At 34.1% G+C, this 21,644-nt stretch overlaps 1 protein-coding gene across 1 annotated transcript in view; it reads right to left on the bottom strand.

Annotated features, from left to right (window-relative positions):
- The window catches only part of LOC100374785 (cilia- and flagella-associated protein 46-like), a 41,075-nt gene that overhangs the window by 17,298 nt on the left and 2,133 nt on the right, over positions 1 to 21,644 (bottom strand). Inside the window, exons 5-30 of the mRNA XM_078011929.2 lie at positions 18,918 to 18,986; positions 15,951 to 16,050; positions 15,528 to 15,626; positions 14,823 to 15,013; positions 13,780 to 13,876; positions 13,395 to 13,526; positions 12,829 to 12,952; positions 12,444 to 12,573; positions 12,192 to 12,335; positions 11,696 to 11,858; positions 11,318 to 11,451; positions 10,703 to 10,915; positions 9,722 to 9,950; positions 9,043 to 9,192; positions 8,752 to 8,862; positions 8,343 to 8,527; positions 7,896 to 8,027; positions 7,379 to 7,547; positions 6,825 to 7,007; positions 4,768 to 4,838; positions 4,132 to 4,207; positions 3,717 to 3,824; positions 2,858 to 3,017; positions 844 to 1,169; positions 441 to 659; positions 224 to 289 (exon numbers count right to left, since the gene is read on the bottom strand). Of these exons, the coding sequence (XP_077868055.2) occupies positions 224 to 289; positions 441 to 659; positions 844 to 1,169; positions 2,858 to 3,017; positions 3,717 to 3,824; positions 4,132 to 4,207; positions 4,768 to 4,838; positions 6,825 to 7,007; positions 7,379 to 7,547; positions 7,896 to 8,027; positions 8,343 to 8,527; positions 8,752 to 8,862; positions 9,043 to 9,192; positions 9,722 to 9,950; positions 10,703 to 10,915; positions 11,318 to 11,451; positions 11,696 to 11,858; positions 12,192 to 12,335; positions 12,444 to 12,573; positions 12,829 to 12,952; positions 13,395 to 13,526; positions 13,780 to 13,876; positions 14,823 to 15,013; positions 15,528 to 15,626; positions 15,951 to 16,050; positions 18,918 to 18,986 (3,781 nt within the window). The remainder of the gene's footprint in view (positions 1 to 223; positions 290 to 440; positions 660 to 843; positions 1,170 to 2,857; positions 3,018 to 3,716; positions 3,825 to 4,131; positions 4,208 to 4,767; positions 4,839 to 6,824; positions 7,008 to 7,378; positions 7,548 to 7,895; positions 8,028 to 8,342; positions 8,528 to 8,751; positions 8,863 to 9,042; positions 9,193 to 9,721; positions 9,951 to 10,702; positions 10,916 to 11,317; positions 11,452 to 11,695; positions 11,859 to 12,191; positions 12,336 to 12,443; positions 12,574 to 12,828; positions 12,953 to 13,394; positions 13,527 to 13,779; positions 13,877 to 14,822; positions 15,014 to 15,527; positions 15,627 to 15,950; positions 16,051 to 18,917; positions 18,987 to 21,644) is intronic.

The following is a 21,644-nucleotide window of genomic DNA, read 5'->3' on the forward strand; positions in this document are numbered from 1 at the left end:
AGACCTGTTATATCTTGTGCTAAATTATGACTACAAGCAAAAAAAAGATTTATATTAATAAGGTTATACCGCAAAGTATGCACTCAGGCGGTAGTGAGTTGTATCAGTCTCTACAATCCCTGTACTACCTTCGTGCAAAATTTGTTGTATTCTTGTAATAACATTATAATATCAGGCCAGATATTCAAGAAGATTGGTTCTGAACAAGGTCTGTTTTACTTACAGGTTTGAGCAGATTCTCTTTATTCAATCCCTGAGCACTGTGATCTTCCTTGAAAGCTTCTCGTATCTTGAAAACAAAAGTCAAACAAATGTTCAGTTCTGGCCTCTAGATGGCACAATTCTTCTCAGCTTAATTAAGATACATACATTATAGAGTTGAAAGAACAGGAATTTTCTATGACAGTTTTAGAAATCACAGAAACGTTATTTAACATTACCTCATCTGGTACATCATAACTTGCCCAGTCATCAGGGTGTGCAGGTATGGCATCCAATGGACCCTTACGTTTTGGTTTATCTCTTGGTGTTTCTCCCTCTTTACCTTTGCCATCCTTGCCTTTTTTACCCTTTGGTGAACCCTTGCCTGTGTTGGTTTGTTCAGTAGCTTGCCTTGTGGCCAGCTCTTTCATGACTTTGCCAGCTGACGGCAGACATACCTGGTGGGGTGAAAATTAAATGAACTAAACAAGAAACCTTTTCTAGAACTTTCTCTACACACCTTGCTTGAGAAGAAAAATACATCTACAAATTGAACATTTACTTATTCCCTTTGTTCAATATAGCAGGTTATTATTTTGAAAGACTTAAGTTGAAAATTGATTTTAATTAAGTTAAACTCACCTGCCAGAGTCTGATAATATATCCATATGCAGAAATACAATAATCAGCATGGTATGAAGAAGACCTTCCCGCCATCTTGGCAAGCATTACGTGTGCCCTGATTAGCGTTTCTAACTGACGTACATGGGTCAAGTCTTTCACAGTCAGAGCTGTGTTCGCTACTGGAACACCAATCACAGCTTTGCCCTTCACAGGAATGAAGTCTCCGAAATTGAATTCATCCTCGCTTTCGCTGGCCCCGGTGTGTGTCTCCGTAACGGTAGATGGTGCTGCAGAACTAGGACGGGGTGATTTTTTGCCCTTTTTCGCTGTTTTCTTTTTCTTAGCTGTCAAAACATAGAAACGATGCAACACAGGTTATTAAAGCAGTATGATCATCTATTTCACAATGTAAAATATAAAATACAGCTCCATCACAAATAGCATGATTTGAAGTCACCACGTATAAATCTTGGAGAGCATCAGCAAAAAATAAACAGTAATGGTGCATAGACATAATTAGATATTTTTCTCCTTGAAGTCATCAGTACACCAGTTAGACAAGCTGACTAAATACTGTAAACAGCTTTAATTCTGCAATTAATTTTTAAGAACTTCACAAGTCAGAGAAAATTTTTAAAATTGTATTGCAGTTACTTTGGGACAGTGAGTCACAGTAACTTTTGTAAAATTTTGTCCTCACAAAAACCTGAAATTATGGAACCGCAGAAAACTGATAGTGACACAAAATGAATAATTTACAGTATTTATGTATAGTGTATATGTATACGGACTCCAATACCATTGAGAAGACTGAAAACATTCTCATTTAACATACCGGTAGTTATTATTTTTCATGTTTTCTCATCATTCAAATTGTAACCTTCCTTACTAATGACTATTAAAAGCAAAAAAAAAAAACAAGCCTTTCCTGGTTCTGTTCAAAGGATGGGAGAACAGTGCACATAAATTCAAAATACCACACAAACACAAACTCGTTCAAGCAAAGTAAAATACCAATTGACAGGATTTCATGTTACTATTAGTATGTAAGAATAACTGAGAGGATGATGCCATGCAGAGGTCAAACCAAATCTCAGACAGACGATTGTCACCTGAATAGCCCTTTCTCTTCCGGTTAATAGGCATTTTAACTGCAATTACTTCTTTTTCTTTTTTTTAAAGAAGTATTTCAGTTAATTGTAAATAAATTTAAAAAAAAAAACAATAATTTAACAAAGCACAACATAAATTGTTCAAAATAACAAAAATTAATAAATGTGCTGTGTAATGTGAGATGAGAAGAGTGGGTTGAGTGAGCTCAATCATTGCCAGTATTAAAGAGTGGTGGTAGTCACACAGCACATGTTTAAATTTCATGTAAACAAATAATGTCTTTTATTTACACGTATTGTGTGTGTCACTATTAGTCCTATATCGAACAGAATTCAGTGTGATGACCACCACTCGCTAAGTAATATGCTAACAAAATTTAAAAAGTATGATTAGATTCATCTGGGATATGGATATAATATTTCATGATTCGGCAACTAAAATACAATCCAAGATTTAAAGCAGTAAGCAGCATATTCAGCTACATTGTAAAGTACATGTATAATAATCTGACAATAAGTTGTCATATATATTTTATTGGAAGCACTGCACAAAGTGGTCTGTTACCAAGTTAGCATAAATGAATCAATTCAAATCCCATCAAAACATGTGCCCCTATTGGAAATGCAATAGTAAGAGCGAATACGATGACCTGATCTTCCAGCCAAGACCTTTTTTGTAAGAAAGTTTTCAATGCCAGTTTTATATGTTAGGAATCAGTGTGCCCTCTGAGCCGATAAAACATGCTACCAACGCAAAAAAGTTTGCTGTGACACAACTAGTTGTGCTAATTCACTGGTGCATCATTGATGCAACAAACAATTGTACACTAATATAGTAACCTAATACAGTGACCATAACATTTCTGATTGATTTCTGATTAAACTACTTTTATAGGTAGTGGGGGTTGATAACAACATACCTGATCCACTAGGTTTGGACACCTCCATCTTCATATTAAGGAGGACATCTACAGCCCACTCCACCTGGTCTAAACAGTCTTGTAATGAGAACTCATTAATGTATAGCCACTCTGCAAACTCCAGTAAGTAATCCACCTTCTGCCATTCACTAGCACTGGACTGTGGAGAGTGTGGATGGGATAGTAGGCGAGATATATACAGACTCTGGGGTCAGGAGAGTTTATTGGCAGATGGGTGGGGTGTAGAATATTAATATTTATATTCAGAAATGCATGAATTCTACACAGTCTTCTTTGTACAACTTCTGATTGATAAATGAATATTATGTTTACACATAAAGTATACTGTCCAGGAAGCTTGACAAAACCAAACCCTCCCTAACCTGGAAACTAGTAATCTAAACTAAACTTTGTTCCAGTCCCCACAGAAATGGTAACAAACTCAGCCAATCAGACAAATTACTTTGAAGCTCAATTGAAAGATATGACCTGGCGTGTTGTTTTGTTTGTTTTATTTCTACAACCATTGGTTTTGAAATATGAGATTACACAAACAGGAATAATGTTCAAAGATTGAATAAAATACCGTAAAATCTGTATTAGAAGCCGCATCCCTAATAGAAGTCGCACCCATTCTTTTTGAATAATTTAGAATAAAAAATTCATCATTTCTCATATGTGTACATGCTCTAATAGAAGCTGCATCCCCTCTGTTGCATTGTACCATTTTAATAGAAGCCGCGGCTTCTAATACAGATTTTACAGTAGTTGTATTTTAAAACCCAAATGGTCAGTAAAAAATAGAGAAAAATAGATTGAAACCATAAATACATCACTGTATTTATCTCAGGGTGTTTACCTGCAATGCCTCTATGGCCATTTGATAGGATGTCAACTGTTCCAATTGATCTTTAGAACACAGAGCTACTTTGCGCCACATGTGAGCCACGTAATCTTCACTTTCATCCTAGATGCAATCAAAGTAAAAAACAATGGTCAAAATAGGGTAGTATGGCCACATATATTTCATGAGATATAGTACAACAGATGTTCCTTACAAGTGAGAGCTGTACATGTCCACAAATGGTTATACCATAAACAGTTTTGATCTACTGTTTTTTTTTTTTATTCAGTCAAGTTCACAGTGAGATTCAGTGTGAATTTTTCGGCAACACAGCCATTCAACGCTCATCATATGATACATCTAATTTGCCCACCAGAGTAGAAAACAAACTCAACTGATACATAAAAGGTGAATGTAGTCAATTCCTTACCTTGAACTTAGCAATATCCATATGCAAGTTTCTTCCCAGTTTAGCTTTAACCATAACACGATGTTTGAAGATTAATCTAGTTAATACAAAAGATATTTATTTAATAGTTGATGTGAATGTCATCATTTTAACCCCCAAAAATGTTGGTGCAAACATTTTATACATTTGTATGCATTTTAAAATTAGCTATAAGTCTTAATCAAGATTTTGGGGACAAAATTATACAGTTTTATTTTGTTGTTGATGCAAGTCTAAATCTCTACATATTTTTGAATATACGAATATATTGTCTTCTCAGTTTGGTGATGCATTAGAAATATAGACATCCAGCAATTCAAGCTTGTAATATTTCCAGGGTTGTTATGATTTGGGTACAAATAAATCTAATATTTGAATAAATTTATATGATTGTTATCCTCCGCTGTGACACTACTGAAACTTCTTTGTTTTTTAAATATAGTAAGGGTCATCAAAATTCAAACTAATTGAAAGAAAAATAAGAATTATTAAACCAAATAATTGTGAAAAAAGTGAAAAAAAAAATTAATAGCAGATATTCCTTTTTGTCAGTTTGAATTTAACAGTTTTTAAGAGGCAGCTAAGTATAGGCAGTACAAAAAGGATTCCAGTACTCACAGTCGGTGCTTAGTCCTCGGCATATCATTGACTGCTTTGTCCATTGCAGCCAAACCTTGTTCCCAATCACCCTGTGAATAAACAGACACAGCAGTTTTAGCTGAAAACTACAATCACACTGGAAACTCATTAATGTTAAATGAAAATTTTATGAAATGTTTCAACAATACTAAGATTCATATCAATAAAGCATGATATCAAGATGTGAAGAAATAATTCCATCATAGAAACAAGTGCAAAAATGTAAAACTTTACCATTTTCTATGACATTTTGTTTAAACCATAGATCCTACAATAGAACCCTAAGTGCTATGCTTAAACCCATAATAATGCTGAGCATGAAGAACATGAAATATTATCTGAATAGGTGATTTTCCTTCTAACTGTGAAATCTTGCGAGTTGCGTGAAAGACGCACATCGAACATCTGCTGCAAAAATCGTAGGATTTGAATTCGAATGCGTTTGAATACCCTTACTTCATCAAAATTGACCATCATCAAATGTGTACAGTAAATTATTAAGCATGGAAATGTCCCCCAAAATACTTTCGCGTTTGTTGAATCCCACGCGATGTATGTCACTACTACGACGGAAAATGCTCTATTCAGTCAATCTCCTTAAACCACAATAACTATCCAACTCATCACACATTACCGTTAAAGTCCTAATATAAACCGCATACGTAATAGTAACCGCACCCCCAATTCCGGCTTCGGGGTTAAAGAGTTCTTAACAAAAATTGAAAACTTGAAAAGTACCTATTACTAACCGCACCCCCAATTCAACAAGACCGTGACTAACTTCATTGTTTCAACCAGCTGTTCCAAAACGGCATTGTTCCTAATCCTATTCTTTGTTTCGACAACATGCCTAAAAATATTCACACCTATTTATTGTTCAGCGGTGATAAGATGTCAGACAGGCAATGAAACTGCTTTTGTTCTGGCGGCGACCTCTGTCAATACTCTTTCTGAATACGTCTGTGTTTCGTAAGTTTTAGACAATGAGCTTTTATCACCGTAAAAGTGTTAAACTGAGCATTGAAGAACAATTTATCTTTCGAAAACAAATAATTTCTTGATTTAAAAAAAAAATCATGCCGTTTTCCCATGGAAATCAAAGGCAAAAGATCGCACTACATTATCGGTAAATCTCTTCCGTGTTGCGTTCACCATGAGGTCGCTGAACTGTCATTAACATATTTAAATGAGCTATGTAATTTAGACACGTGGGCACCATCCAGCATTTTGATTGGTTAATTAGCGACTTGACCCATCCGGTCAATAATACGTCACGTGAGCATTCAAAAGCATGGCGGATATCGTATCGGCTGTTTACATGTGACTGAAATCATTCGCTTACGGGGAAACTAAGTTGAATTTTACTTGCATTTTATAACAATTCAACGAACTTATTTTTCGTGCGTTATTGTAATCACTACTAAATAATAATCACCAATATCAACACTTCGAAAACAAGTAAGTTATTCACTTGTGACCAGCAGCATGGCCGGATCGAGCTACCGTTATGTGATCATTTGCTACTAAGCAGTGCATTCGTGTTTTTATTTGAAACTTCTGTTAGAATATACTTTTCGTTACGAAGAAAATTAAAAAAAATAAATGCATATTACGTTAAAAATACTGAGTATTTTTTGTATCATATAGAATTTTTTTTTGATTGACTGTAATTTTTCAACATTTCGTAACGCCTATTTTAGAACCAAAATAAGGCCTTTCACTCTTCCCCGACGCCTATTCAAGAGATTGTACGGTGTATTGTTTGTTTTGTGCATGTGTTGTGGACAAAAAATGACCACGCCCATTTAGTGATTGCAATATGTACGTAATAGAAACCGCACCCCGAACTTGAGCTTTTGATCCCAATTTTTAAATTGATACATTGTAATATAAACCGCGGTTTATAATAGGACTTTAACGGTAGTATAATGTGTACGATAGTAAAACTTAGTGTAGCATCATTCATATCTATGTCAATATAAGAAACATAATTAATATACATGACATTGTACAAGAAACTGAACAAACATATTCACCTTGTCAGCATAGGATTGGAACAATACTCCATACATAGCTGCTCGTAATGTTAAATCACTCTCAGGATCACCAAATGCTTGAGATAAAGGTGACATACTACCGAGTGATGATGTAGGAGCTGATGGAGGCACTGATTTCACAGGATCATCTGACTCAGTTCCATTCTCTGTCTTTTTCTTCTCCTACAAACAAAATATGTATAAACAAGTGTGTGAATGTACTTTCTAAATTTCAAACTGTATAAACTGAAAATTCGCCTAAACTAAAGTCAATTCTGGTTCATTTTCAATAAAATTGCTCATGTAAAAATACTCGTAAATTTGTTCTGTTACTTTGGTGTAAAGTTTAGACAGGTTTAAAATGTCTAATTGTGAATACAATAGATTTTACCATTGACTGATGTATTATATCAAAAATTTAAAATTATAATTTGTGAAGGTTTTTGACATTCATGAAGTATGAAAAATATTTAACACCATACAAATGTTATTTCAGTACACTGATGATGACAATACCGCAAGTGAATATTTTTATGTATGAATAAAGAGATTACCTCTTTTTTGCTTCTCTCCACAGTGGCTGTTATACATTCTAATATTACAGCCAATGGCTGTCTTAGTAGCTGTCTTTCTATTGGCTCACTGACCAATGGCAGAGCAGAATTCCAATAATGCCGTGCTGCTGTTATCACTAACTTGTAGTTATCAGCTCTGCGACCGTACCTGCATATATGAATAACAGTAATATATCACAGGACGTTATAGAAATATAGCACCGGGCATTATATAAATATAATGTACATATATAGGACATTCTAGAAATATAGTACAGAACAATATGAAAATATAGTACAGGACATTATGGAAATCAAGCATAGAGAATTATTCTGACTAGTATAATTTTTTTTCAGACAAGCAATTTGTAAATGTAGAGAGAAATTGGATATCATATTCTCTACTATATGTTCTTTAAGCCATTAATCAAAATTGTCCATAATGATGCTCTGCATTAAAATGGTGGACAATCACAGACAAACAGACCCGATCCATACCAACTTTATATATACTAACCTAGCGGCATTTACAAATGCCTCTAATGCAGATCTTCTCACTACATTCTTTCCTTGCATATTATCCATGAGACTTTGTCCCATTATACAACTGGCATAACTCAACATCTCTTGTTGCACCATGTAATTAAAACTGATGAGAAAGATACACAATAATATACAATTGAAAACAAGAAGCAATTGGAAGGGTGGTTATCACCATATCCCGGTAGATGCACACATGGGAGTAAAAAGCATTAATTTGTTTTAACACCAACTGAAGATTTCTCATTATAAAATATTTTGGATGCCAAGTTTGACATTTGAATATTATTACAAGGAGAAATTTGGATGTAACTGTTTTTTGTCAGCAGACTATGTGGTACCATAAACATGGAGAATAACTCAAACCCGATGAGTTTTGGGAATAATATTGAATTTGATGCAATGGATTTTAATTCTCTCTTACTTGTCATTCTTCTTCAGTTTAGGAGCAGCATTGTTATTGTCAGCATCAAATTCCAATGCTTTACCGGAACACTTCATAACTATATTATGGTTACGGTTGGAAAATGCCAAGTCAGCTAGTCGTGTCCAAATCTGTAATTCAACTAATGGGTCTGACCACTGACATGTATCAACCATGTTAACAGTCTAGAAAGTAAACAAAGAATGAATAATTAATTAATATTGAACAAAAAATGAAAGAACTGAATTCATTTTTGGGGAAAAGCTAATTAACATAAGGTCTGGAAGATGAGAAAACGACTCACTAGAGTTTGATTATTACTGGTATACCCAGTAGTACTTGATATTTAACATCAAAGATTCAAGACTCACGTCACTTCCGAAATTAAACTTTGGGATCGTCAACTTACTTCAGCTAAAGGTGGTCCTTCTTTGAAATCGTTCAATCCTTTGCCATTTAATGATAACATCTCGGTTGCCACCAGACATCTTGTCATAGGGCGCTGACCTTGGCCATTTACCTACAATAGTAAAATTAGAAAATACATAATGTAGGAGATCCTATCAAGAACGTATTTTGTTTGTGCCCATCAAACTTATCTTTCCACATTTGGCAATCTAGCCTACAGTGGATTTTAACAAATAATTTGATTTTTTTTCTACTACAAATCAAAGATATGACTGATACAAGTTTAACTTACATCATCCTCGCATCCCAAAGATCTGTGTATTTGTTGACCAAGTAGTTGTTTACTATGAACCCATATTTGTAGGAGTGGATGGCGTACATCTATTGGAATAATATCCATCTTTCTAGTACCGTTAGTGACATCAATACCATACTCACATACCTATGATTTGACAAATTGAAACACATTAGATTTGGCTTTCCATCATTCTCATTATTACGGTAAATATACATGTCAGCTACACAAAGCATTGTTAATTATTACACTTTGGAGGCAAATTGCTGCTGTTATCTCATGAGAGAATGATGAGACACATCTTTAACCCATCAATAGTGTTCTATTCTCTCTTGTCGATTATGTATTTGGAACAGTTGATGTGATGGAGGAAGGGAATGAAACGTTATTTGAGGGGCAAAAACAAGAAGAGTGGATTTTTGCTCACAACCAGATCTCAGTGGTTATTTGCTTTTAAAGTTTAGTTTTTATGATGTTTTCAATAAATTGTTATGTAATATACTTCTCTATAGTTGTGTATATACATGTATATATATTGTATCTCAACTTTTATTATAATTGAGCATCAAATAATAAAAGATATAACAAATTTCAATATTTTTACTAAGTTAAAATTGAAATGAAATAAATTATAGAATGAAAGTGGGTACATTTCTGTCAACATCAGAGAACTCACCTCAACGGCTTTCTTGATATCATCCATTCCTTGTTGATCAACTGATAAGCTCTGGATCTTGCTTTTAGGACTTGGAATGGATTTAGGTTTCTTTGGTGAAGCGACCTTGTCTGCGGACACCCCTTTGGTTGGTGACACCACAGAATCCCTGGTTGGTGCTTCAGGTATCCACGGTTTAATGTAACCAAAAGCCAATGCTGTACACAGCTGTACCAGCAACACAGTCTCTCTGAAATATAAAACATTTTTCAGTTACTGTGGGTGCAACATCTGTGTGTGTTGTATGTGTTTTGTAATCATGTGCAATCTAAGGATTCAGTGAAGTGCAGACAGAATGGCTGTTTAGGGTTATTAAGAGATGTTGTGCCCACAGTAAATTACATTAAATCATTTACAGTCTGAAATTCTTTAAAGGCCAATGTAATTTACCAAATTAAATACAAAGAGAATATTTTTTTTAAATTAAGATTAGACTTCAACATAAAACAAATGACAAATCCAGAGTGCACACAGCAGAAACAGGGAAACATGGGCCTTTAAATGTAGACAGGTAAGAACAATACCAAAGGATTCTATTTTTTTATTTTAATTGAAGAAGAATTATTTACATATCACTAAGTTGTCAGGCTATCTTGTGTTCATTTTTTGTTTTTCAGTGTCTTGAGAAATTTTAGTTTAGTTATCAAGTACTGAGCTCATATGTATATAAATCATCCAATACTTTTAACCTTTATCCTGTCAGGTCCATGTACTTTTACATTGACTTCACCAGATAGGAGTTAAATACTGGTTTTAGCTCTGATATTGATTTGAGTATGTTTTATATAAACATGTACAAGCAGTTTTCTTGGAAGAGGACTAGTGGCTACGCAACCAATCTTTTCCGTATACCGTGTCAAGGAATACAAGTCACTTAAAGACAAGTGCGATTCTTATTAATAATCGAGGGGGGGGGGTAGTTGTGATTATTAAATAACTTACCCAGCATGTCCCACTACTTTCAATGCATCCAGCAATGCAGCCAGTGGACTGATAATTTCTCTGTGTCTATTCTGCGTTAGGACGTGGTTGTTGTAATTCCACACGTAAGCAGCAGCACTGCATACAATCCATGGTTCATTCAACTCAATACCTAACTCCGCAGCACGTAGGAAACCCTTAGTGGTATTATCACTCAGAGATTTAATCCATTCACTGTAGAGGCACATTGAATGTTTTTTTAGTTATCTTGTATACAAGATACTGTACACCTTAATTATTCACTGGGTTTTAATTTGGCAGTATTTGTTTGGTGATCTTTACTGTAATATGTTGTTTTAGATAGTATTAGGTGTGTCTAGTACAGTCAATTATTTTAAAATCTGGCATCTCAAATTAGATTTAATAAATATCTCCACAACAGCTCAACACTGGCTTTAACTTGCTACATTCACTCATAAATATCTTCTAAGCTTGCCAAATACAGTATACTATTTGTTAGAAAAATACTGGAATATACAGCACATAATTATTCGGCTAAATACAACAAACTAGATAAATAGTAAATAATTCTAAAAACGAAAAATTGAGGCAGTTTATCAATATACTTTTACTCACCAGTACACAATCCAGTCAGGATCCTCTTCTGGTTTCTTAGCAACATAACCCTTAGGATGTTTACTCTTATCAACTGGAGGAATGGGTTTATCATTCAGTTGTATACCTTCTGATCTCAGGAGATGAATCTGGGCCTGGATATCAAGTATTTAATGTTATGGTTATTTGGTGAGAATATTATTATTGGTGATGAACTTCAATGCAAAGAAGGGCAGTCAGTCAATGATAATTTTCAGTTTGGTGAAGTTCACGATGAAAAATTATAACAGCTGTTATAATCCATCAGTGCCTAATTGTCATGCAATGTCCTATTTGTGTAAAAAGTATTACATGAAACTTGAATGTATAGTGCAGAAAACAATAATCCAAGACAGGTACCTCAGAATTCAGGAAGTGTATTTCAGCCAATAACCGTACAAGGTCTCTGTCTGAATGGGACACAACTGGTTCTACCGGTGGCTGTGCTGGTTGCTCTCTCTTCTTTCCAGGTCCTGGTGTTGCAACTGTCTCCCCATCTTGCAAGTTGCTGGCTTGACTTGCACTAAAAAATCAAAATCTATATGGTGAGGCAACATGTTTATCTTCTGTATTTTCAGTTATAATTAATAAAATGCTGCTTATAGTCATGAGTGATATCACACTCTCATACACTTCCTTGGTTTATTACAGGACTTGAACTTCACAAAGGAATCAAGGGCAACAGCATAACATTATATGCTAAAGCCATTTTAACAAATTTGGCCTTGGAAATAGATGCCTTTTTAGCTAACAGTTCAAGTTATAATATACATTTCAAAGCAATAGAAAACAAATATAACTTTAAGATAGGACATCACACAGTGCAAACTAATAAGAAGGTACACTTCCTACATACACTTCTACTCTAGGTGTACTGGTAGCCTTGGGAATGTTCCATCTGATATCATCATAAAGTAAACAAAATCGGGATGCTACTCGACAGACATCCCATACTTCCTGTTTGCGAGCTGTCTTTGCCAAGTCAGCCCACAGACGAGCTCTGAAATCGAAAGACAGAGAAATGTAATTAATGTTCTACCCCAGCTGTGGACTCAAAACTATATGCAATACAGATGTATTCTCAGATTTGAATATGTTTTTTTTTTACCTGTCTCTGTCATTTTCATTGCCAAGTCTGATCAAGTGACCATCTGTTTTACTTAGCATTTTCTGGAAATGCTTAGCCTTCGCTCCAAGTTTGGATATTTGGGTTTGAACCCCTCGTCCACCAGCTCCTTCTATAATCAGAACATATGCACAATAATAATTATTATAATGAATTTTTATAATAATTATAATAATAGTTATTCAAAATTTTGTTACAAATTTGATAATAAGATTAACATAAAAATATATTTGCTACAATTTTACAATAACACTCAGTCAACTTTTTACAACTGCAACAAAAGGTGAGGACGATAGAACTATGACTGCATCTTAAAGCAAATGTCAATGTATAATAAATATTATTACCAATGAAAATGGTGACCAACCTTTAAAACTTTCACTTTCACTATCCAGGACAAGTAGGAAAGCATCAGGAGATAAAGCTTGTCCTGCTCTCATCAGTAATGCTCTCTTCATGAGAATCGTGCCAGATTCTGCACTCTTACGAGCCTGTTAAAAAAAATTACAGTAAAACATACATCTAAATCTAAAACAGAAACCTGTCAACACCAATTGTCCTTTCCCAGTCCTCTCTTCCATAAACATGCTTAAAACGTCAGTGTAATCACACTGTGCCATGATCTATACAGGTCCCATGCAAAGTATACACCATGTGTAAAATAGCGTTTGTTAAAGTTTGAACACGAGTGTGTGGCAACTGTAACAGTTGTATTTCAATCTCTATATAAACTGTTTAAGTTTGGTTTTATATATAGACAGGTTTTACTGTACTATATCTGAGAAATATTATTCATAGCACTTGTTATGGATTTCTATCAAGTTATATTTACATTACATACCAGTACTAGTATATAAAAATATAATTTTATGATTTGAAAGGAAAGAGGAAAGAGACTGGTATAGTCCCCACAGTAACAAATTACACATTTACCTGTTCAATAATCATAGCAGCTTGGTCGATTGGGTTTTCTGGTTGTTGATACAACTCCGCTCTTAGTTTCAGTCTGTGTAGAGCGACTTCTAGCCTCTCTCTGTACTGCCCGCCATCATCTAAATAAATAGCCTGTGAAGACAGTTGAAGAAGTTTTCAACTTTATGTCACTATGATAATTGTTGATAATGTCACATAAGAGGGTTCGGCAGTTGCTGCACACAGTATATTGCCTCTTTCCAGTGACCTTAGAGTGAGCAGTGTTATCATTTTGTTTCCCTGTACCTAGTCAAGTTAAAATAGTAGACTAGATATGTTGAATGACCTAATAAGAGAATCTTAAACAGAGTGTGAAATTTTTGACTTTAATGTCTCGTTTCTGTACCTTTTTCAAATGATCCATAGCAACTGATATCTGTTCTTCGTCCTCTTCGCATTTTGCTAACTCCATGTGGATTTGACAGCGTAGTAAAATCAACAAACTACAGAATATAAGGAGATCATCTGTCAATTTTTGTCTGGTTTAGTACTAAAACATCCTTAACAAGACATTTTAGAAATGGAATAATGATTATTTGATATTACAGATGATATTGTGTGATACATGTAGTAATACAATAGAGATTTGGGGGTTTTAGTGTCAACTGTTATTTTTGCATCATAATATTCTGCTGGTGGGGGCAATACCTACTAAAATCATCCTCAAAATATCTACCAAATCTTGAATTTGAAACACCATGAAATCCTGAAAAAATTGTAATTTTTGCAATTTAATGTCTGTCTATTTCTATATGTAAATTATGTGAGCTTAGCCTTAGTTTTACACATAAACAAATCTCTTCTGTGTTGTTTGTTAATAATTGAATGTATTCAGCTAACTTTATTACTGTATGTAATTTTCAGTTTTAATTGTTATCTTCATTCCTTCGTAGTATTATTCTTATACATAAGCCTAAAAACTTTTGTTGTTGTTTCCATGTCATTTATATTTTGCATATCATTGCAATTTTGTTGAAGAGCCACAAGTATTTTCTGTAATTTCTTCACTGCATGGAATACATAACCAAGTTTGTTTTCTTTAATATTGAATGACAGAGTAATGTCAGCTGCCTAATTCCATTTTGTATTCAATGTGCTTGTCTGGTTGTTTTCATTTATTAAACATGCGTCTGCAAAATTTCAGAAAACATTTCAGTTTTATCTTATCTATTCATTCTCATATTACTAGCCCAGAGTTCAGCAGCTTATGTTAGAATTGGGGTTAACAGAAAATCAAATATTTTGTTTTTCAGTTCAATATTGACTTGTTTGTTTGTTTGATTGATATGAACCAACTTGAAATAAGCGTAAATGTTGCTGAAGTAAACCAAACTACGGTGTCAGTACGATTATCATAGTCCTAGGCTAGGATAATCACCGATAACATACCTATCAATTTTCTCCAATGCTTCAGCTACAATAGTTAAAGTCTTGCGTATATACTGCCTAAGGTTTGGTTGCAGTAATGGTAGACATAGATTCCAGTGTGTAACACAACCAGCCTGTATGATGTTAGGATCACCATGTCTTACAGCATTCTGTACGGCTTCTTCCAGTCTCTTCAGTGCCTGTATTCTTACCTATAATAATGGAGAGATATTGGAAGATTTAAGAGATCATTTTCGTTATTTCCACTTCTGCTAAGATTTACCTTGAGTTTTTCTAATTATACAATCAATCACAACACAGTTCATCTACAGAAAGTTGTTGTTTCAAATCTCTTGGGAGGTCCAAGCTATAATTTTACTGCTACATAGAGCAATTCAGGTCAACCTTATCCACTGAATGTGATTATTCTCAGCTTTGGAGAAATTTCAGATTGTATGAATTTAAGAAACAAAATGACCATAACTCAAACAAGTTGGTTTGAACTGTGAACAAGGTTTGGCTGGCAAAAACAATTCAACTAGTGAAAAACTTCTTTTTACAAACTGAGAATAGAGCTTGGCTATGCTGATAGCCAATATACTGGTAAAGCAAAATTGGTTCAAAAAGTGAAACAGTTTTGATGATAACAAATGCGAAATTTACTATGAATGGAACTCAGAAAATGTAAAAATCTTGAAGATTTTAAGATACTATGGTTTGACTTACATCAAAAGCAGACTTGGTATAAAACTCCTGCTTTTCTCCAAGATTTTTCACTGTCAGTTCAGCTTCTAAAAACTCCATTTCCAACATGACACCAGTATCCTGGAAGTAAAAAGAAATACAGCCATGTAAATAAATGTGTACTAGAAAGTATGTTAAAAATGACATAGAACTGGGTCATAGTTTGTACAACATTTTTCTACCTTTCACCTTTGAAATGTTCATACCAGGCCCACATTATGCTAAATTGGAAAAAAAAAAGTGTTCTTACTGGAGAAAAGATCAAGACTTGTAGAATTGTTGTATCACCTGCAGCCACACAAGCAGTTTTAAGACTTAGCTAAAAAACAAACACTGTCCCTGATACTGCATTATGGAGGTGAATATCAAGTTGTAACAATCAAAATCTGGTCAGTTTTTACTTACTTTGAAGGTGCACTGTTTCATGTTTTCAATGGTAACTGATGTCAGATCTGGTTGTTCATATTCATTGCATAGCCGTGCCAGTTCCAACAATAATACAGGCCTGGAGAATAGACAAGGAAATCCAAATTACTTTGCAATCAGCATTGCTGACACTGCAGGAGGGAAGACATTTCCAAAAGAGGAAATAAATCCCATATTTCATAATAATGTGATGCAGTGAATACAAATTAAACAATTTGAAATAAGCCTAGGCAGTCTAGTATGTGTATAAATGATGGAATAATGAAAAAAAAATGAAAAGTTAGTTAGCAAAAAAATGATGGTTTCTGTACATACAGGTACATGTAAGCAGGTATTGTGTGCACTTATTGTGAAGAATAATGATAGTCATAAACTGTATTTATAGAGAAGTGTGTGTGTGCTGGTTTGTGACAGTTCTCAAAGGATCAGAATCCTATGAGTTACAGTGCTATACGACATGATGGAGAAATATTCATCAATCACTCAGCGCACTGTACAGTAATGAGATTGCAAGCATTGGTGAAGGGGTTAGTTACCCTAGACCCAAACGTACACCCACTATTGTAAGAGCATGGTGGGAAGATTAAAGAAGTCAGGTCTAAGGTAGGGGGTGATATTGAGTGCCAGACAACAGTGCATATATATATAAACTATGAGTAGACATGGTATTTTCTTACACATCAGATTCAGTAATTTCACTTCTACTAGTTTAAGTAATAAGAAAAATATAAGTATTAAGAGTTATTTCATAGTACTGGTATATATAGCTAGGAAAATGTAGAAGTTAAAATGGCAAAAAAATGACACAAGTTCAGGTAGAAGCTGTATACACATTATAGATAATTATAATATGGTGGTGGCAGGCATTTAACATGTGTAAATAGCTTAGCTAGAAAGTTTGTGAAGTATTTTTATTGTTGATAAATTTTCAGAAAAAACACAGTGAGCAACAGAAGGCAGGTGTAGCATGTAGCATTAATGAAGTGTGAACATTAATCATACAGGAAGTAAGAATTTAAATATTTATTAACTCTGTTGAAAGCAAACAGTGTTGGTCACAGTTCATAAAACCAATGTGTGGTGAGTGAGTGAGTGAGTGAGTGAGTGAGTGAGTGAATAAGGGAATCAACATTATTATGTTTGGAAGTGTGCCACGTACCCTAGACTTGCATTAACATAGTGCATCATGGGAGTTTGAGTGCTAGGGATCTAGGGTGATGAATAATTAAAATCATGATAAATTGTCATTAAAGTTGTATTATCGGCAAAACTTAGCTGAAAGCCATTCCAATTTTTAGTAACTTGGCCAAAAAACAAAATCTGAGAGTTAAAACATTCACAAGTTATACTGATTGAAACCTGACACATTGAGTCGTTTATCGACTTAGTTATTCATTGTCTTCACTACAACAAATTCCATAATGCATTGGTGTATCATGAGTAAAATATAGTGATTCGAATTTAAAAGGGAGTACGCTAATGACTATTCAGAAACAACTCAAAAGGTAGGGTGTGCATCTCAGACTAGTCTTATCAAAAAATGCTTCACATCGAAAATTTATTTTGCAATACACACAACATGTAATATCACCGAACAGTGAACCCTGAGTGCAATTTCGTGACTTGATGACACCCTAAGATACTGAAAATTCAATCACTATTGGTGATATCTTGCGAAAACCATAATTGTTGTATTTTTTACAGTATACCCTGGTACATGTCAAAAGCTTCAAACAAAAGTTTGCAGACAATACAACTTAATTATAGAATGAATTCTTACACAGTGGACCCAGTAAGTTCTGTGTTAGTATTTTCACTTAAAATATTGAAACACATAAAATAGATTATTGCAATGTTTATAAAAAATATCATAAAACAGTTAGTAAAGATTAATGCCTAGTATACATGAATTTATCACCTATCAGTATACATGTATTGCAGAAGTAAGACTAGAATGAATATTTTGGGCTTTGCAGCATGAAATCTTGTGATCAGAAAATAAATATTCAGTCAAATCAGAAAATTGTGACTCTAAAAATACTTGTTATTGTTATTTGACCACCTTTGTGTCAGACTTACCTGGACCTGTGAGCAATAAAAAAAAATATTGACTTCAATAAAAGTAAAGCTGATTCAGTTTTAGTACCTTAAACCATTTCACCCAAGTACAGTTCCCAGAAATCATGCAAGAAAATTGTCACAGATCTAAATCACTGGTTTCTTTTTTGTTTTCCCAAATGATCTTACATCTTTATATGAGAATGATATGAAGAAATTTGCAGGGTACACATGGTGTATATAATAAGATTATATAGAGGATTTGTAGTAGCTGCGTCAAATGTCAAATCTCCCTCCATGGATTACACATGTCAATAAAACATGCTGAAAAACGTTTTATAACCTGTGCATGGGTACAGTGTGGGCTGAATGTTGGTTTAAATCCTAATAGACATCATGATTACATTTCAGAATCAACAGTTACCTTATGTGAGATATACCTAGGGTGAATGTTTATAAAGCTACTAGTATCCAATGCATTCATTTTACTTGAAATATTGTTTTAACCTTTTAATTTCGCGATGGAATTTTTGTGAATTCAGAGGAAATCACACAATTTTGTAGTGAATATATTTCATTGCAGAGAGTCACTTAAATCATATCAAATTCATAAAAATTACTTGCAGTGAAACAGAGGTTTTACTGTATATACATCCAATTATAAGCAGGCTTAATCTTATCTGTTGGCTAGCTGTAAAGTAATTATTTTATGTGTAAGAACAATTATATGTGAAAATTGTCACATTTATGCATTTTTTACAAATATCTACGTGACATCAATAAGTATAAGAGCTTGCATGACCTCTGTGTGCAACATACACACACACACACACAGCACTATGTGCGAATGTTAATATTAACACTGTGTTTTACTTTTAGTGGACTCACATTTCACCACTGGTAATGCAGTCACCAGGCGTTTTACGACTTCGAGAGCTGGAACTATCTCGTTTAATCCTTAATTGACAGAGTGAGGAAAATTAAAAGTATACAGAAAGATAAAATATAAAATAAAAGAGAAATAAATATACTACATACATGATGTGTACAAAGTGGTTGGTGAAGTGAGTGAGTTTATTGGCAGACGTATTCAGCAGTTAATGGGGTTACAGTGCGGAGATATCAAGTGGAAGGCAATTTGTAGCGTAACTAGAAATAAATTATGTGCTCAGTTTAATATTATAGAAACTAATGCCAAAATAATTGTCAAGTTCTAAACAGTGCCTTCCACAAGAGGATAACTGAAACAATCTCCATAACTTACACTGAGGTTTCAGGTAGTGGGGTTGAGCAGAACTCGGTTAAGCTCGATGTCTCACTTTGAACCGACGGAGGGGGGCTGCGAGGCTCTACTGATACCTCACTCCGGGGTGATTGGGGACTTTGAGAGCCCTCTGATGCCACACTACCAACTGATGGACGTCTCTCGCTGATTATGATATAAAGTACACATGCAAAGAGAAAGCCATGAGGACACACACCATGCAAAGATATAAAACATGCATAAAGACATATGAATGGAGAGACATGCATTAGAAGGAAAAAACACACAAATAATAATAACATATAGTGATTAGTGACAAAAATAAATTTATGAATTATGAATATTTTAACTCCCCTCAACTGAAAAAGCAGAATGAAACAATGTAATATTTTAGTGATATTACACACTGATAATAAAAAAATATTTTAGGACTTTAGTGATTTATGTTATTCATACAGCGGAGTCTGATGGTGTTACACAAATATATCATCTACAATGCAATAAACATAATCTCATCCAACTTGTCATTTTCTAAAAACGACAAGTTACATGTAGTATATTACAGTGTGTTAAGCTATTAATCAACTATGTTCACTTGAACAATTGTAAGAATTCAGTACCAGCAATGGTTTACTCAATGTTCACCCACTAATTCATCCCTTAATATCCCTTAGGGACGACGTCAAAAGATCGATGTCAGATAAAAAACTTAATTCCTTTAGTTTTTTTGACTTCATTGAAAATCAAAATCGTTTTTGTAGGATGGAAACTTTTTGAGGTCAAAACCCCCCACCCCCAAACTAAAGCAAATAAGTTTTTTATCCGACATCGATCTTTTGACGTCGTCCCTTACACATTTTAAATATCAAATTGCTGTATGCAATTATTGTTTATTTATACAGGTATAGTTTATTTGATATTATATTGTTTTATTTGTGATATGAATGATAATCAAGTGAGGTGTAGATAGTGAGACCATCAAGCAAATATTACAACCCTATTCTCCCACTATTGATTGAATAAATGACGCAATGAATACACTTTAAGTGAGGCTATGATGAAAAGTCAGGACAGCAATGAACGTGTATTTCATAGGTGTCTTATAAAAAACAAATAAGTAACTTTTTATGAATCTTAAACAGAGTTAAAGGGCGATGGTCTTTGCAACCAACATGCATTCAAATTGTGCATACATAACACACTGACCAACAGGCACAGATTACAGTATAAAGTGCAGTATAAGACTTGTAATGAATACACACAACTGTAACAATCAACTACCACCCATCAATGCAAAGTGAATACAATAAACTTGCTGTAGAAAAGTATAATTAGTTCTCATTCTTGCTATCAGTACATGCATTATTATTCTGTATACATGTAAAGTTAATCTGTCACATCATATGTTATGTACATTCCTTATTACACACTACTACACGAATTACAGTATAAAGTGCAATATAAGACTTGTAATGAATACACACAACTGTAACAATCAACTACCACCCATCAATGCAAAGTGAATACAATAAACTTGCTGTAGAAAAGTATAATTAGTTCTCATTCTTGCTATCAGTACATGCATTATTATTCTGTATACATGTAAAGTTAATCTGTCACATCATATGTTATGTACATTCCTTATTACACACTACATTACAACCTTCCAAATCAATATGCTGTGTAAACTAAGATAATGTATGCATTGGTATGATGTATTAGTATGTATGAACATACAATAATTGCAGCATGAGTTACCACCACGCCATATGAAGTAGTTTTATCAAATGCTTAATAACAAAGAGAAGAAAGTTATTTGAATATGGGTGCTGTCTTTTGTGGCAAACTTGTTTGTGTGATAGTATCACATAATTAGTAGCAGAACAAATCACCATCACAGACATTCTTCACAGGTAACATGTTGTCATGAATTATCAAGGCATCCTCTAGATATTGTACATTAATGGCATTGATCACCAACATTTAGGTAGGTAACAAACTCAGGCTGGGCTCAATCGATATGATGCCTTGGGGACCTGGCATGCCTTGAAACTGCTTTGCATTTGTTTGATTGTTAATATGACATCACAACTTAAATGCCTCGGTGGTAGGAAAAGATGGACAACAAAATCACTTAGTAAATAGATGTTAGAGTACCATATTTTATGATGAGTGAATTCTGTACAATATGAAATGCAACGGTATTTTTAACGCACCGTCTGCTGGAACCATCTACAAAGATGCCAGATTCACTGGGAGAAAATGGTGATAACAGGCTGTGTGTTAAATAAATTTTATACATGTGCATAATAATGCACCAATACAACATGTGGCAATTTGCTTCTTCAGTT

Source organism: Saccoglossus kowalevskii, chromosome 10 (assembly GCF_978046115.1).
Source record: "Saccoglossus kowalevskii chromosome 10, keSacKowa6.1, whole genome shotgun sequence".
Classification (NCBI taxonomy): Eukaryota; Metazoa; Hemichordata; class Enteropneusta; family Harrimaniidae; genus Saccoglossus; species Saccoglossus kowalevskii.